Source organism: Phascolarctos cinereus, unplaced genomic scaffold (genome assembly GCF_003287225.1).
Source record: "Phascolarctos cinereus isolate Bilbo 61053 unplaced genomic scaffold, phaCin_HiC Scaffold_4;HRSCAF=312, whole genome shotgun sequence".
Lineage (NCBI taxonomy): Eukaryota > Metazoa > Chordata > Mammalia > Diprotodontia > Phascolarctidae > Phascolarctos > Phascolarctos cinereus.
Genome location: NW_027555847.1, coordinates 3,918,664 through 3,934,841, shown reverse-complemented (window position 1 = coordinate 3,934,841; position 16,178 = coordinate 3,918,664). Strand labels below are relative to the sequence as shown.

Sequence of the window (16,178 nt, the reverse complement as noted above, 5' to 3'; positions counted from 1 at the left end):
CAGAGGAGGCCACAGAGGCCCGTCAAGATCACAGGCCCCAGGCTGGATCCGCCAAGCTGAGCTCTTCTCCCTCAGCACCCTGTGGACACCAAAGGTGTTCATCTGCGTGAGGATCCACAGCGCTAGACTGCGGGTGAGCACAGCAGCACAAGAACTCCCACAGCAGCTGAGGTAGAGAGCTGTGCTTCCGCGAGACACATCTGTCACACACCTACTACAGACGTGGTGGGTACGACAACAAAAACAAACGCGAAGCCGGAGTGACCCTCCGAGAGCTTGCGTTCTCTCAGGGAAAGCAATGTGATACAGACGAGGGAGCACAAAATATGTGCCAATGAGGGAGCCCAAGGTAGTGGCAGGGAGGGGCGCTACGCGCTAGGGGAACTCGGAAGGCCTCCTGTGCAGGAGGTGGCGCTGGACGAGAGGGTGGAGGGCACAGCAAGGGCAAATGTGCAGGGGCAGGAAAGGGAACACTGTATGTGAGGCCAGCCTGACTGAAGGCCCCAGGGGGCAAGGACTGCTCAGCGTTGGCCTTTGCTTTCCCAGCACCTAACAAATGCCTGATCAATTCACCAGAAAATAAGCATCTTCCTTATTTGTTTACTATTTTTCAGGAGCCGCTAAGACATAAGGTGAGGGAACAGACTGAGGCGGGATGAAACCAACTGAACTGCACACCTGAGCCAGAGCTGTGCATCACAACAGAACACCCTTCCTGTGAGACAGTCCCCCTGCCAACCACCCTCAGTCATCACCGAGCAGACACCCACACCGGCAGCCCAGAGAGCTTGTCCCTCATTTCCCAAGTGGTCTGGGAACCTCACCAGCACCGGAGAGCCAGAGCCACAGGGGCTCCTTCAAGGATCAGTGAATTAATTCACGTGGTTACTGCTGATCACAGTCCTAGAGCTGCTGCCCCTGCAGCCCATTTAGTGACAAGGCAGACAGTCAATAAGCCGTTATTCAGACCTCACCGAGAGCTATTCACTGGTGATATAAACTAAGGCAGACTGCCTGAGGGGGCTGCTCTGACCTGTCCCTGGGCCTGTCCTAGAGCCTCTGTGACGTCCAAAGAGGCTAACAGTGGAGGCCACGTATCCACACCGATAAATGTGTCACGGACACTGTAATGAGAGCTGATTGCAGTGAGCGCCGCCCAGGAAGAAGCGGAGCACTGCGGGAAGGGCTCTGGCTCGGGAGCCGCCTGGCCCGAGGGTTTGGACCCCATCTCGGCCACTTACAAGCTACATGGACGCTGGCACATCGCTCAGGCCCCTGGGCCTCAGTTTCCTCATCTGTACAATGAGGGGACTGGATAAGATGGCTTCTGAGCACCTCTCCAGATCCAAATAGAGGCTGTTTTATGAGTGATTCATATGCATTAAATCATTTGGTAATCATAGAACTTGGCAAGGATTATTTACCCTCACTTTAGAGGCAGCAGGTAGCTCAGTGGGTAGAGTGCCAGGCCTGGAGTCAGAAGGACTCGAGTTCAAATCCAGGCACAGACACTTCCTAGCTGTGTGCCCCTGGCCAAGTCACTTCACCGCTGTTTGCCTCAGTTTCTTTGATTGTACAGAGTAACAGCGCCAAAGGAGATCATATCAGTAAAACACTTAGCAAGAGCCCAGCGCACAGTCAGTGCTACAGAAATGCCTTGTCCCTCCCCCTGTCCCTTTGTACCGAGGCCAGCAAGCTGGACGAATCTGCCAGGTTACACACGTATGGATCAGGCAGGCAGAACCAGGACCCACATGCCCCAGTCTGCTGGCCCCTCGCCGCCCTGCCTTCCTCTCAGGGTCTATCTCCCGCCTCCCTTCCCTCTCTGTATCTCTATAGACACATATACGCACACGTCCACATGTACACGCGCACACACACACCCACGTACACGCACCCACACACATACACATATGCACACATACATGCACAAGCAGGCAGGCACGCACATACACGTTCCTACAAAAGTAACTTGAACTATATTAAAACCAGACACAAGCTCTCCCTCCCTTCCCCACGCCCCCAATCAAACAGAAGCCAGAGTAGGAAGCATGTCCCAGGCTTGGGAGGGCGGCCATCTGACTGGAGTGCTACAAGCACTTGGGGAGAAGGAAGGCGCTGTCTTCTCAGGCTTTCAGCGGGAACTTGGGATTTGGGGCAAAAACAACTTGGACCCAAAGGAACCTTTTAAATCAATCGATCAACAGGTATTACTTAAGCTCCAGTGAGGTGCGGGACCAGGTGCTCAGCCCAAAGCAAAGCTTCCCTGTCTTCACTGTATATTCCCTGGCCTCCAGGCAAAGCGTGCCTGAGCTCTAACTCAGGATGCTGCCTTTCCAGAGGCCCACAGCATTTGTGCTCCTTAGAAGCTGACTGAGCAGGAAGAAGTGGCTAAAGTAGATGAGCTCCTCTCCCACCCTGCTCCTTCCCCCTCCTTCCTAGCCCCCAACATGGGGAGGCTCCCAAGGACAACTGGCCTTCTGCCTCCTGCTCCCAAACACTGGCGTCCAGAGACCTCTGTCACCCACTCTCCCAAGCCCTCTCATTCCCAGCTGCCTGCCCTGGGCACTGCCTCCAGCTGGATCAGGCTCAACTCTGGCCTGGCAAGAACAGGACTTTGGGGGGCAGCTAGGGGGCACAGTGGATACAGCACTGGCTCTAAAGTCAGGAGGACCTGAGTTCAAATTCGGCCTCAGATCAAACACTTGACACTTACTATCTGTGTGACCCTGGGCAAGTCACTTAACCCCAATTGCCAAAAAAAAAAAAAAAGAACAGGACTTTGGATCATTCAGACTCTACTGAAATGACCCCCTTCAGAAAGCCAGTCCTCACAGTCTGAACAAAGGGGAGCCAGTCACCCCAGATGTTACTGCCCACATCAGCCTCTTCCCACCAACATGGGTGCCTCCTCCTCTCCCTGCCCATGTGACAGGGCTTCTCTCTCATGCTGAAAGAAGGCCCCGAATACACGCTCCTCCTGGATGTGGATGGCAAGGACAAGCCTGGGGAGCTGCACTATTGATCCCAATGCAAACACTGCTCCTCAGTCCTTGCCTTATTATTAAGAATAAAGCCTTTGGTTAAAAAAAAAAAAGAATAAAGTCTTTGACGGAAACCCTGACTTTTGCACTGCACACATTTCTTGGTTCTTCTCTGGCTGCCACAGAACAGAACTCAAACATCTCAGTCACTTTATTCAGAAGCAAAGCCCCGGATAGACAGGAAGAGAATCAGAGAAGAGCAGGATGGAAGGAAGGTCAGAGGCCAGTTGGTCCACTGTGGACCAGTTCTAATCCTTAGGAACTTGGGCCTTCTGGTTTAACAAGTTTCATCCTTCTTTGACAGGCGGACCCTTCGAGTATGTGTAAATAACTGCCTCTCCTCACCTCCAGGCTACATGAACTGAGAAGGTCTCAATGCCCTTAGCCCAGCACAGTCTGGACACTCTCCACCATCTTGGTCACCTTCTCTGAAGCCTGTCCATGTCCCAAACAGTGGCTCCCAGAGAGGACCACAATCCTCCAGCTAGAGTCTAAGCGGGGAAGGGAGCAATGGGGCTGGCCTGGCTCTGCCGACCTCCTGTTGAGTTTGTCAGAGGTTTCCCTGTTTTGCCCAAATGCTATCAACAACCCATTCGTGCTAAAAACCAAGCTACATTTCATGAACTCCACACCAAAACCTGTCATGATGTTTGCTGACGGCTGGGACGCCCAATAGGCTGGCTCCTCTCAAGCACTGAGGGACAGTGCTGGGTTAGCAGCAAAGTCTTTTACATTGTTTGGAAAACTCGTTTACCAAGGTTCCCTTCACAAATTCCTACAAAAATCCCAACACAACAGACAGGCCCACAGCAACCCTAGCACATTCACCAGGAAGGAGCCATCTGGCCATCTCCTATAATGGAATGAACACATGGAGAAACATTTGCCTTGTTACTTAACGAATTTCCATGACATCAAAAAACATTCTGGAATTCTCCTGCAACAAGTGGAGATGATTCCATCTCCACCAATTAGGATCCAGAGCCAGAGAGGAGAAGAAGGCTGCATGTATCGTCCCGAACAATAAGTGAATAGGAGAACTAGTCTGGAATGCAAATGGGGATGAGGACGCTGGCGAGCAGAGGGGAGAAGCCAGCCTACCATCACACAGGAAAAGTGATGATCAATTCCCCTCCCAAACCAGTGTGAAGACATCTACAAATTCCTTCAATGACCCACAGCCCCTTTTCTCTTTATAAAGTTAAGCCGCCAACCTGCGCCAACTGGGGAATGCCAGTGTCCCTGTCCCCACAGGCAGCGCCAAGAGTGTTTCTTTCGTAGGGTCTGGACCGTTACAATTCTGCTTTCTTCTCCTCCCAACCCCATGGGAGGGAGCATGAGGCCAGCAGGAGCTGAGCAGGTCTAGCTAGCACATTAAGATTAGAATCAAGACCAAAAGTGCCTTAATGCTGCAGACTCCCATCTTGCCGCCAGCCCATCTCAGAGGGAAGGGGGGATCTTACCCTTGGCTCACCCCTCCTTCAAATGTCCCTCTTTCTGTCGAGAGCCCCATTATCCTTCCACTCAGGTCTGGAACCCCCCCCCCGGCCCCAGCTCCATCACCAAGTCTTCCCTCTCCCTCAGCCCCATATCAGATCAGTACTAAGCTTTATTGACTCCACTAGGACATCTCACTCCCACAGGAAGCGACCACTTGGGAGCCTAGACCTCATCACCCACTTCTTACCCAGATTATTGTCACAGCCTCCTCCCCAGCCTCCTGGCTTCCTGCCTCTGCCCTCTGTAATCCAGCCTCCAAAGCAATCTGATGACACCTCAAGTTGGGCCACGGAACCGTGACCTCTGTGCCAGAGCCTTCCTCCTGTGGCTCCTGCTGCCTCCAGGACGAAATGCACGCTGTTGAAAGCCCTTTACCATCTGGCACCAATTCCCTTTTCCAACTTTATTGCCCTGGCTACCCTGCATACCCTCAGGGCTGTAGACCTCTAAGCTCCCCCCCACCAAGAATGAAGGAAACCAAAGTTCCAATCATCTGGAATCTGTCTCCCTGAATTGGGAAATGCTTTGCTATTCCAGCCTCTGCAGGACCTCTAACAGCCCAATAAAAACCAAAAAGCGGGCACCCACAAATCGTGGAGATGGAGGACAGTATAGTAAGGCAGAGAGTATGTTTTCCTTCAGTAGAATGGAAGGACCACAAGGACGGCTTCTCGGTGCTTAGCACAAAGCCTGAAATACGGGGGGGAGGGGGGGGTAATGAACCAGTGAAAACCTGCCTGCTGGAGGGAACTCGGATTCCCCAGGAATCTAAGAAGGGTTGGTGTCCTAACAAAAACCTGCCCACCCCACACCCCACTACTGGAAAACTGCCTTGAAGAGGGGACTAAAACCAGACTAGGAGTGAGCAGAGGTCAACAAAGATGTTTTCTTTTCCTTTCAGTACACTGAGGCCTCTGAAAGCAGAGTCAATGGATTGTGAGTTTAATGTAAGGGAGCCAAGTTATTTGGAAGAAATTTATGGCATGCTAATTATGAAGCCTGAGCACTGATTAGATTGGGGAAGGTTGGTATTATCTGCAATTTAAAAGCACAGCCTAGCTTTCTGCTGGAATCCATCATCTCTGGGCATTTCAGAGCTGCCGTCGAGGCTGGGCTGATACAGTGGAGCCCCGACTGCTGGCCTGGCCTCTAGCGCATTCACAGGAATTCTGAACCATCAGCCCAGTCTACGAGGGATGACAGGGGCACCTTGGCAGACTGGAAGAGGGGCCAGAGATGTGCACCCAGCATCCATTCTGGCAGGGGTCATTCAGTCAGGAATGAGAGGCAGCCCCTCCCCTTGGAGCAGAAGGAGGGGATTTCTACCCCATTCTGATCTGAGCCTGGGCCTGGCTGAATGATGGGGCAGGGGGCCTCTGACTGCATACATGTGCCTGACCACAGTGGATTCCATTTAAAAAGATAAACACACACACACACACACAAACTTGTGGGCCAGGGAAGCCAAAAGTGACTGTCCCAATCAGAACCATCAAGGTTTGACTCTGTCTCCCTTACAAAGACCATACGTGTTGTAGGATAAAAGAGGCTGAATTGTTGAAAGGTTGGGTATGCAGCCACATTCACTGCCACTTAAATGCCATGATAACAGTATACTTATTTAGCGCATACTATGTGCCAGGCACTGTGCTATGTACTTCACAAATATCACCTCATTTAACCTTCACAGCAATCATGTGAGGTAGGTGCTGTTATTATCCCCATTTTACAGGTGAGGAAACTGAGGCAGACAGAGGTTAAGTGACTTGCCCAAGGTCACACAGCTAGTAAATGAATGTCTGACATGCCAATTCAATTTGGCAAGGGTTTATCTTGCCCTGGGTGAGATCTTAGGGAGACAAAGTCAAAAATGAATCAGGCTGCCCTTGGAATTCAGTCATACCTAGTTCTCAATGCCACTTTTTGAAGTATCCACAAACAGACTGGCTGCCTTCCTCTGGCAGGCCAATGCCCCAGGACTGAGTGGAAACCTCCACACTATGCAAGTCACTCACAGCACTTACCCAAAAGTGGGGCCGCTCTCAGTGGGATAATGGGTACAGCAGGAAAAGGCAACCGGAAAGCCCCGGGGCACCTTCCTGACCTTGGACAAGCGCCTCAGTGCACTCATCTGTAAAATGGGGATGATAACAACACCTGCCTGACTCAGGGTTGCCCTCAAAGAGCAGTGGAGAGGAGGCCTGCCGTCCTCTGAGCAATGCCCAGATTCCCAGCCATTTGAAAACGAGGAAATATTCATGGACGTGCTAACACATATTTAATCTAGAAACCATTTGCACATCTCACAGCCAGTGCTGGTTCTTGAAATGTTTTCAGCCTTAAATAAACCCAAACCAGATTGAAACTGGTACCACCTACCAGGGGATATGCTTTCCCTGCTTCTGTGTGTTAGCTGATCCTGGGCTAAAAGAACGTTCCACTCCCAATGGCAGGAACTCTCTCCATTGGCCCCACCAGAGACAAGGCCCTGCTCATTTCTGAACTCGCCGCCGGTGTGGGGCTGGCCCATTGCATCCGTCCCTTCTCTGGCCACCAGGGGCATGTGACTGGGATCCCAATATCTCCCCCCTCGATGCTCTGAAGAACCTGACACTGAGGCACAGCAGCCTAGGGTGGTCTCAGGCCAGCTCCCCATCACTATTCAAAGGAGCTTTGTCTTTTCTCCTAGCGGTCCAACCGAGGCTCGGGTGAGCCAGGTCTGTGGTGCTGCACGGAATCCCCGGCAGGTGACTGGGAGCCACTCACTCAACTGAGTCTTACTTTACTCATCTGTCAAACGAGGGGCCAGTCCTGGGCACCAGCTGATCTCAGCTTCCCTGGACTTCCTCCAGCTGTCCCCAGCGTGCCCTAAAGGATAGCGTGGGGGGAGAAGCAGCAGAAGGCCTCAGCCAAAGACAGACTCAGCCAGTCAGAGCCTGGCCTGGCGGGATCTCAGCTCTGCAGGGCCAGGGAGGCACTGCAGAGGCCCCTAGCCCGGTCCTCCCTCTAGCCCCATACCCCTGGCAGGGCCTCCCTTCTGCCTTGCCTCTCCTTTCCAGAAGATCTGGAACGACTGGGCTTTGAGCCAGAGAACACTCAGGAAAACTGGAGTCCAGGTGGTCAGTGGCCATTTTCTTTGCTCTTGAGATCTGGAGATGAAGCCAACAGTCTCTGGCGCTTTCAGCGCTGTCGTTCATGGCTGTGACACAGACGCCCATGAAGGCACTCATTGATGCCCAGCCTGGCTTTCTCAATAGCAGACCGTTCTCCAAGGATACAGAAAGCCCACTTCTCTCAGAAACCAAGGAAAGGCAATGTGCAGAATGTGTTCTGGGGGTTGGCCGGTATCCACATTCCTCAGCCTCTGGCTTAGTTAACCCTTGGACATCACCAGGAGTGCAAGGCCTCCCTCCACTGACAGGAAGGGCATTGGATTGGGGGAGGGGGGAGGACCTGCCTTCAAATCCTGGCCCTGCTACTTCCTACCTGTGAGACCCTGAGTAAGTTACCTGGCATTGATGGGTCCCAGGTGTCCAAAAAGAAGCCCTCCAGCAATGGTTCCTAGCACTAAATTCTATGAATCTGGGTATTCTCAAGAAAACAATCAAGGTGAAGATAGAAAGGCCAAAATCTGAATCACAGAATGTCAAAGCTAGAAGGGACATTGGAGCTTCAACCCACACCTGAAGCAAGAAACATCTCACAATGTCCCCAACCAGTGACTACCAGAAACACAAACCAAATGACCACTGAGCTTCCATTTACAGACCCTCAGGGATGGAGGTCCCTCAGCACCCCAAAACAGCTCTGTCTGTGGGCCACTTCTGATAGGGATCCCCTCCTGGACAGAGTCTCTCCCTTTCTCCCAGTTCTCCAGGGCCAATGTGATCTCTCTCAGCATATTGCTAGCCCTTTGAACCCTCGAAGAAAGCCATCAGTTCTACCCACTTCATGCCATGAACATGTGTGCCAACCTGTTCTCCACAACCCCAGACCTTCCCTCTGTGTCCCCAGGGACCGCTGGCATTGAAGGAGCAGTCAGGCAGTCAATGAACATTAATGACCCAAAGAAAGCCCAAAACAGGGTCCCTGCCCTCAAGGAGTTCCCAGTCTAGTGGGGAAGACACACGCAGATAGCTATGTACAAAAAGGTACAAAGAGGATAAATCGGAGAGAACCTAATAGGAAGGAAGCATTTACTAAACGCACAGGAATTGAATGCAATCCTTCTGGGCTGTGGTTCTGAGTTGCTTTCTTCTTGACACTGTCAGTCTGGCCAATGGCCTTCCTGAAGTGAACATCACCTCTTATACATCCTCTCTCAAGGCAATTGCTTTTTGTAACCCAAAGGGCAGAACTTGGCATTTATTCTGTTACATTTTATCTAATTAGACTCAGCCCATAGTTTAGGTCAGTTGTCAGCTTTGGGGATTCCAAACTTGTAATCTAACATGTCAGCCTTCCCTCTCCTAATCCATTTCTTCTGCAAATTTTAAAAGGCATTGATGCAACCGTTAAATACTGTGGGGCCACGGATGGTGCAAACGAGGAATCCTACTTGCAAGACACTACTGCTCCAGGCACCATCGCTTTTGGTCTGGCTATTAAACAAAACCTGAACCTCATCTATAATGACACCACGAGCCAGTCCACAACTCTCTCCACTGTCCACATCATGACGTGACAGCCTTTCTCAGGTTCCTCCTCATCCAGAGGCAGCTGGGTGGCTCTGTGGATAGATGGAGTCAAGAAGACCTGAGTTTGAATGCTGCCACAGACACCAGTCACTTAGCTTCAGTTTCCTCACTGTAAAGGCAGGAGAATAAAAGCACCTCCCCTCCAGCATGGCTAGGATCAAATGAGATAATGTGTATAAGGTGCTTTACAAACCTTAAAGAGACAGCAGAGAGGAGAAGGAGCTAACCATCACAAAAGGAAACATGCTTAGTCGGCAGGAGCTGCTGTGATAGAAGCAGAGCAGGCTCCCAGCTATGGCTGCTCCCTTCTCCAAGTCCCCACTCACCATCTCACTAATCACACAGTCTCCAATCTCGCTCAGAATCAAAGTGAAAACCAAGAGGTCAGGTGTAGAAGAAGCTACCCTGGCATGCCTCCAGCACCTCTCCCTTGATGCTGACACTCTCAGTTTGGGAAAGTCCGTTCACCTTTGGGACCTGGGGGCTCATCAAGGGCAGCGGGGGCTCCCCTACTGATCTCTGAACTCATCTTGGGTTCCTGTTCCCAGCAATCATTTCCTGACTCCTTGTCAGAGTCCCCTGTGTCCTGAGATCAGCCCCATCCGTTCGGATCTTTCTCTTGCCCTCCTGTGCAGCTTTTTAAAAACCATCTTTGTTTTCCTTGGCCGTGAGCCTGGACTCCTCCTGGGTTCCAGCTTTCCTGGCATTATCCTCATAAGCCAAGGCAACATTTCTGTCCTTGGCCTCAGTTTCCTTTATTGCCTTCCACCTTCTCCATAATCTTCTTAAAAATCCTGTTTGGTGGAAGGAGTCCCCTGTACAGCCACAGCCTGTTTGGACAGCTCCCCCTCCTCCTCCTCTTCAAAATCACTCACATTGTCCTTGAGAGCACCCTACCCCTCTTGTACATACTGCTCTCTCACAATCCTGGGCCATGGGCTCCTACTCACCCTCTCTCTACACCTGAAGTTTTTGCCTGTACAAATGGACTGTAAGAAATATATGAGGAGGTTGGGAGGACCTGATTTCAAATGTGGCCTCAGACCAAACATTTGACACTTACTAGCGTGTGACCCTGGGCAAGTCACTTAACCCCAATTGCCTAAAATAATATATTATTTTTTTAAAAAAGAAATATATGGGGAACATTTTTTGCCTTCTCAATGGGTGAGGGAAGAGCAGTAGGGAGAGAATTCAGAACTCAAAATTTTAAAAATAAATGTTTAAAAATAATAATTAAAAGAAATAGATATTTAATACAGAGTGCTTGTGAATTCTAGAGTCAGTCTTGTTGCTGTAAAACCCAGACTTTAATTCTAGTTCTCAGCCCTGCCAGAAAAAAAAGCTCCCCACTTTTCTAAGCACGTGCTAATTGTCCTGAGCAATTTGCCAATCTGGAGGATGGCCATTTAGCACTGAATCCCCCCCTCAGCGGCTCCCTCAGCAGTACAAGGAGGTTTAAAGGGAGCCCACGGAGGAGAGCTTTTCTCCTGGCTGGACCACAATGGCTTCTGACCCAGATGGGAAGGCAAAACTCCTTGACTCTCCCTTTGAATGGCCTGATCCCATCCAAAGAAAGGTCACGGACTCAGGACAATGGTGCCTCTTCCCATCCATTATACCAGGCTGACAAGCCAGGGGGCCCAGGAAGAAAGTCAGTCCTTAGGACGAATGGCAGCCAAAGTATTTCAGACCTAGTCTCTTCCGCTTTACCACCCACCCCCCAAAGGGAGTAGCCCAGCGAAGGAAAAAAGAACAAAACAGCTGTCCTGCCTTGGTGGAAATGGCCTGGAACAAGACCAGTCAGCCAAAGGCAATTTGTTCTGGCTGCTTACAAACCAACTTCAATGCCTCCTTAGCAAATGGCACATAGATTTCTTTTCCAAAGCTGTGAGTTTTGTTTGTTTTTTTTAATTTGCTGGATAACAACATAGCCACAACTCAGTTCTGAAAGTCTCTGGAACAAAGGCAAAATTAAAACCCACATTCTTCTGGGGGGAAATCTTGGAACTATCACCAAAGCAATCTCCACAAGTGAAGTGATCCAATCTTGTCTGCTAAGCTTCCACTTTCCTACAGAACACCCAGTCCATCCCAGCATACAGAGGGCCTGCTCCTGGAGCCAGCAGGCCAGCAGTGAGGGGCTTATCCACCGGAACTGAAATGAATTTCCCTCCCCAAAGTCTGAAGCCAGACTGTTAGTGAATCTAATTAGAACACTGATCAAGCAGATCTGAAGACACTGAGTGGTTGGTGATGACAGGTCATTCCAGCCCCCTTCGGAACAGCAAAGGCCTGAGTTTGGAATTTCCCTCATCAGGCCTGGGGAGTCGCTAAAGAGGTAGAAATAATCACAAGCTTCTTCAGAATCACACACTGAAGACTCTGGCAGAGCATGTGGCTCCCCCCCACACACCCCACTTGGGTACAGGCCTCTTTGAGCCTCGTCAGATAAATGTCAGCCTTCCAACGACTGCCACTCTCCCCCCCAGCTCTTGGAGCAGCTGTGAGAGGCCCAAGAAGGCCCCACTGGAAAAGGTTTCCTGGGGCCGATGTTACTGTGCTCAGCACTCTGACAGACTGCCAGCTGAGTGAGGCTCCCTATCCCAGGCCCCAAAGCCACTGGGCATGCTGGGCTCCTGCTGAGCAGGCACCAGGCTGCAAAAGTTTGGCCTAATCTTCTCCCTCGCCTGGTTGTGTGTGTGTGCCCAGACCAACGTGACAAGAGCACCAGAGAGATGCCCTGGTGGGCCCGCCTCACTGGGCCTCAACAGATGTCACCCATTCTTCAAGCCTCCACGTGCCTTCCTCCCTGGCCCATGTACCCAACCTGCTTTCCTATGGGCCCAGGGAGAAACTGGCACCCCCCTGGATCCAGAAGTACCACCAGCCAGTACAAGGAGCAGGGCAGAGGGCAGGCAACTCCTTTCACTAGGCACATTTTAAGACAGACACACCCTACACCTGGTAGGCTGTGCCTCACCTTCCCCAGAGCCACCCAGGAAAATGCAACAGCATTTTGGTGAGAATTTAAACCAAGGAGACAGTCTACACATATCCACACAGGACCAGGGCTGCTGCCATACCAAATGATGGGGGGTGGTCCTTTCCTGCCCCCCCCCAGCCTGACTTCAAGACGACTTTTCCAAAGCATCGCTGTCAGGGGCCCCAGTTCGGGTAGCCCCCTCCCCCTGCCCCTGGCAGGTTCAACCAGGGGCGGGAGAGATATGCCAAAACAGCCGGCTCATTACAAAAGCCTGGGGGTGGGGTGGGGAGGGGGAGCTCCTCCTCCTCCCGGGGCTAACAGTAACTTAGAAACTTGCCAGGGGCACTGACTGACAGCTACCGAAGCTTCCCTCAGGGTCGGTCACCCAGGGAGTAGAGGATATGTCAGAGAAAGGGCCTGACCCACTCTGACCCTCTTAAAAAGGGGATCCTGGAGAAGCCCCGAAGGGCCCCAATCTTGGGGCTTTTCTTCCTCAAAAGGGAGGGGGTAGTGAGGAGCAGATGGGCAGACTGGTATCACAGGATGCCAAGTGCCTGCCCTCTTTAGAGATCAATAGACAGTCGGGCCGAGATGGGGCGGAGAGGGGCCCCGCAGGGCTCCACGTAGGGGCTTGGGAGCACGGCCGGAATCCTTCCCTGCCTCCCCAAGGGGCACCCGGCCAGCCAGGGCGGGGGGGGGCGATGGCCGCTGCGCCCCGGCCCCTCTGCAAAGAGGCGGCTGGAGGCGTCTGGCCAGCTTCCGCCCGGGAGCAGAGAGGGGCCAGGCTGGGGGAAACCGGAGGGTATAGGCGCACTCGTGCGCCCGGAGCCCCCTCCCCAGACGGAAGGGCGCTATCCTAGGGGCTGAGCCCCGGGGGCCTGGGAGCTGTCCAGAGCCGGAGGGCGAGTCCCCACCCTTTCCTGGGCCCGGGGTGCGCGCGCACGGCCCAAAGGGGCCGGGGACCCCCGGGGCGCGCACATGCCCCTCCCCCCGCCGCCCCCTCACCTTTGTCGCGCCCGCTGCAGGAGGTCGGGCTGCTCTCGTCCTCCTTGGGGTTGGTCACCTGGGTGATAATGGACGGGGCGTCCATGGGCCCCGATCCTGGCCGCGGCGGCCCGGGGAGGGGGGGGCCCGGGAGGGGCGCGCTGGGCCGCCCCCGCCTCCGCCGCCTCCGCCCGCTCCGGCCGCCCGCTCAGCCGCCGCCCGGCCTCCAGCTCCCGTCTCCGCGCCCGTGCCCGCGTCCGTGTCCGCCGCCGCCGCTCCGCCCCGGCCCCGGCCCCGGCCCCGGCCCCCGCCGCCGCCGCCGCCGCCGCCTTCTCACCATGAATCCCGGGCCGCACCGCCGGGGAGAGAGAGCTGGCCCTCGAGCCCGAGCCCGAGCCCGAGCCCGCGCCCCCGCCGCCGCCGCCGCCGCCGCCGCCGCCACAGGCCGGGCCCCGAGCCCAGGGGGAGGGGAGGGGAGGGAGCGGAGGGCCGCTGAGCCGAGGGGGGCGGGGCCTGGCAGGGGGCGGGGTAGGGGCGGGGCCAGCTCCGCGCTGCTCTGGCCCCGCCCCCCGGCCCGGCCCGGCCTTGGGGGAGGAAGCGAGAGCAGAGGCTCCAGAACTTGGTAAACAAGGGGCGGGCCGGAGGGGGGGGCGGTCAGGGGGCGTGACCTACGTGGGTGGGCGGAGTCTTGGAATGGGAGGAGGGAGCTTGCGGAAGGAGGGGGCGGGACCCACAGAGTGGGCGGAGCGCGAGTCGCGCGGGAGAGGAGCCGAGGCCTTCCTTAGGCCAGGGCGGGTGGCCGGGCGGGAGCCGGGCCGGACCGGACCCCGCGGCATCTCTCTCACTACTCCTCGCGTGTGGGTGGAGTGGGTGCGCTAGTACCCGAGTCCGTGCACACCTGTATGTGTACGTGTGTTTGTGGGCGTGGGTCCGTGCCCTCTCGGGTGTACGCATGGGGGCTTGGGCGTGAAGACACGCCCACTTACCTGCGGCCTGCCTAGGGCCCACTGTCTGCTTGAGGAGGGTGTGGGGGTCCATTGGTGGCTAGGGACCAGGGGGGGTTCCTCTGCGGGAGGGGTCCCTTGGTGGGAAGGGGCCGGGGCGGGGTCCCTCTTCGGGCCCCCTCTCCTCCCCACCGAGGCTGCCCTCCATCTGGTGCATGGGGGTGTGCCGTGTTAGGGTCTCGGGGGTTCTGTGGAATGGTGGGACCCAACAGCAGCTTGGAGATCCCTGGTGGTTCCTCTCCGCACAGGGACCATGGAGGCCCGCGGCGGGCCCTGGCGCTCTGCCTGTGAATTGGAATCCAGGCCTCGGCCCATGCTCGCCACGGATCCCACCCCACTTGGAGAGCAGGCCTCCACCCTGTGGGCTGGCACACGTAGAGACCGTGCCAGCGCCAGCGGGGCCACAGAAGGGGGGAGGGAAGGGGCGGTCCTTTTTCTCACCTGTTAAATGAGGCCCAGAGAGCTTGAAGAACCTGGCCAGAGTCACACAGGGAAGCAAAAGCAGGCCAATGCTTCTGAGAATCGATCCTCAAAGAGCTGGGAAAAAGGGGTTGAGGACAAATTCTTCGTTATAAGGGACGGTGGAGGGGAAGGGAGACAATTGTAAAAATCTGTAATTGACTTTTTACCAAAAAGTAATTGGAGAGAGATTTTGAACAATTACTCCCGAGCAGTTTAAAAAATCGCAGAGAACTTTAGAGTGGGAATGGGCCCAGGGGCCATCTACTGAGTAGAATTTCTAGTCTACCCCGGTCTGGACAGGGATCCCCTAGAAAGTTCCCAACCAGGGGTCAATCAACAAACCTTCATTAAGGACCTCTTCCCAGTACCAGTCAGGTAACTGTTGCCGGTCCTGGGCATGCAGTGACAAATTTTTGTCCTCAAAAAGCTTACATTCTATTGAGGAAAGCACAGGGTTTGTGGATACAGAGTGTATGTGACTTAGATACAAAGTAATTCCCCGGGGAGCTTAGCCAACCCCAGGTGTTTGGGGGGGGGGGCGGTGATCCTGGTGGGAAGCTCACTTCTCCATGTCTGGCATATTTAACTGATCTCCGACCTTAAATCTGCCTCCTTGCTCACCACTTGTGCCCACTGGCTTCATCCACCACCTCCCACTGGACACTAGCACCAGCCTTCTCCTGGGAACAGTCAGCATCCAGTTTCTCCATTTCCCAATTCATCCTCCCCAAATCACCACATATAAAAACCCATGACAGAGAGAACTCTGAATTCATTTGATTCCACAGTATTGATTAAGGGCTGGACTGTGTGTCAGACAATCAATTAACTGAACTTCATTTGGCACCAGGCACTGCACAGGCCCAAAAGAGCAAGACTCTTCTCAAGGGGCTGCCACTCTATTGAGAGACACACCATGTGCCTATAGAATTGTTTACAGACTATATATACAGAAGGAAATGATCTTTTTTTCCAGGTGAAGGAGGCACAAACAGCTGGGGAGGAGTTTGGGGGAAGGGATCAGTGAAGGACGCTTACAAAAGGGGCCAGTGAGGTGTCCAAGAGGGAAGGCGAGGTGGGGAGAGCGTTCCCAGCCATGGGACAGAAGACAAGCCTGTGGAAGAGGCTACAGACTAGTTGAGCTGTACTCTAGGGGACAGGAAGGCCAGAAGGGGAGGGTGGAGCCTTTGCATGCAAGTCAGGGGATCTATATTGGATCCTGGAGTTAACCGGAGCCGCTGGAGCTTATGGAGGAGAGGAGACGTGATCAGACCTGCGCCAAATAGAGAATGCTGTTTCCCAGCCTGGCCCCTTCCTCCGGTTGCAGTCTTCTTCCATTTGACTCTTCTCTTTCTGTTCCTCACGCTTTCCATCTACCAACTCCCTGCCTCTTCCATCCAAATATGCCCCAGGACTGGAATGCTGTCCTTCCTGGCTTCCTTCAAAACTCAGCTTCAACAGAGGAGATGTACTTGGAACTGCCACAAAGTAGTGGCCCCGA

The 16,178-nt window shown here is 54.0% G+C and overlaps 1 protein-coding gene across 3 annotated transcripts in view; it reads right to left on the bottom strand.

Moving 5' to 3' along the window:
• Nucleotides 1–13,477, bottom strand: part of CTDSPL (CTD small phosphatase like) — a 77,799-nt gene extending 64,322 nt beyond the window's left edge. For 2 of the 3 annotated variants that reach the window (XM_020964374.2, XM_020964377.2), the window contains exon 1: nucleotides 13,233–13,406. In XM_020964374.2, coding sequence (XP_020820033.1) covers nucleotides 13,233–13,317 — 85 coding nt within the window. In that variant the 5' untranslated portion in view covers nucleotides 13,318–13,406. Of the gene's footprint in view, nucleotides 1–13,232 lie in introns of all 3 variants that reach the window. The other variant, XM_020964378.2, reaches the window with a different exon arrangement.
• Nucleotides 13,478–16,178: the final 2,701 nt, after the last annotated feature.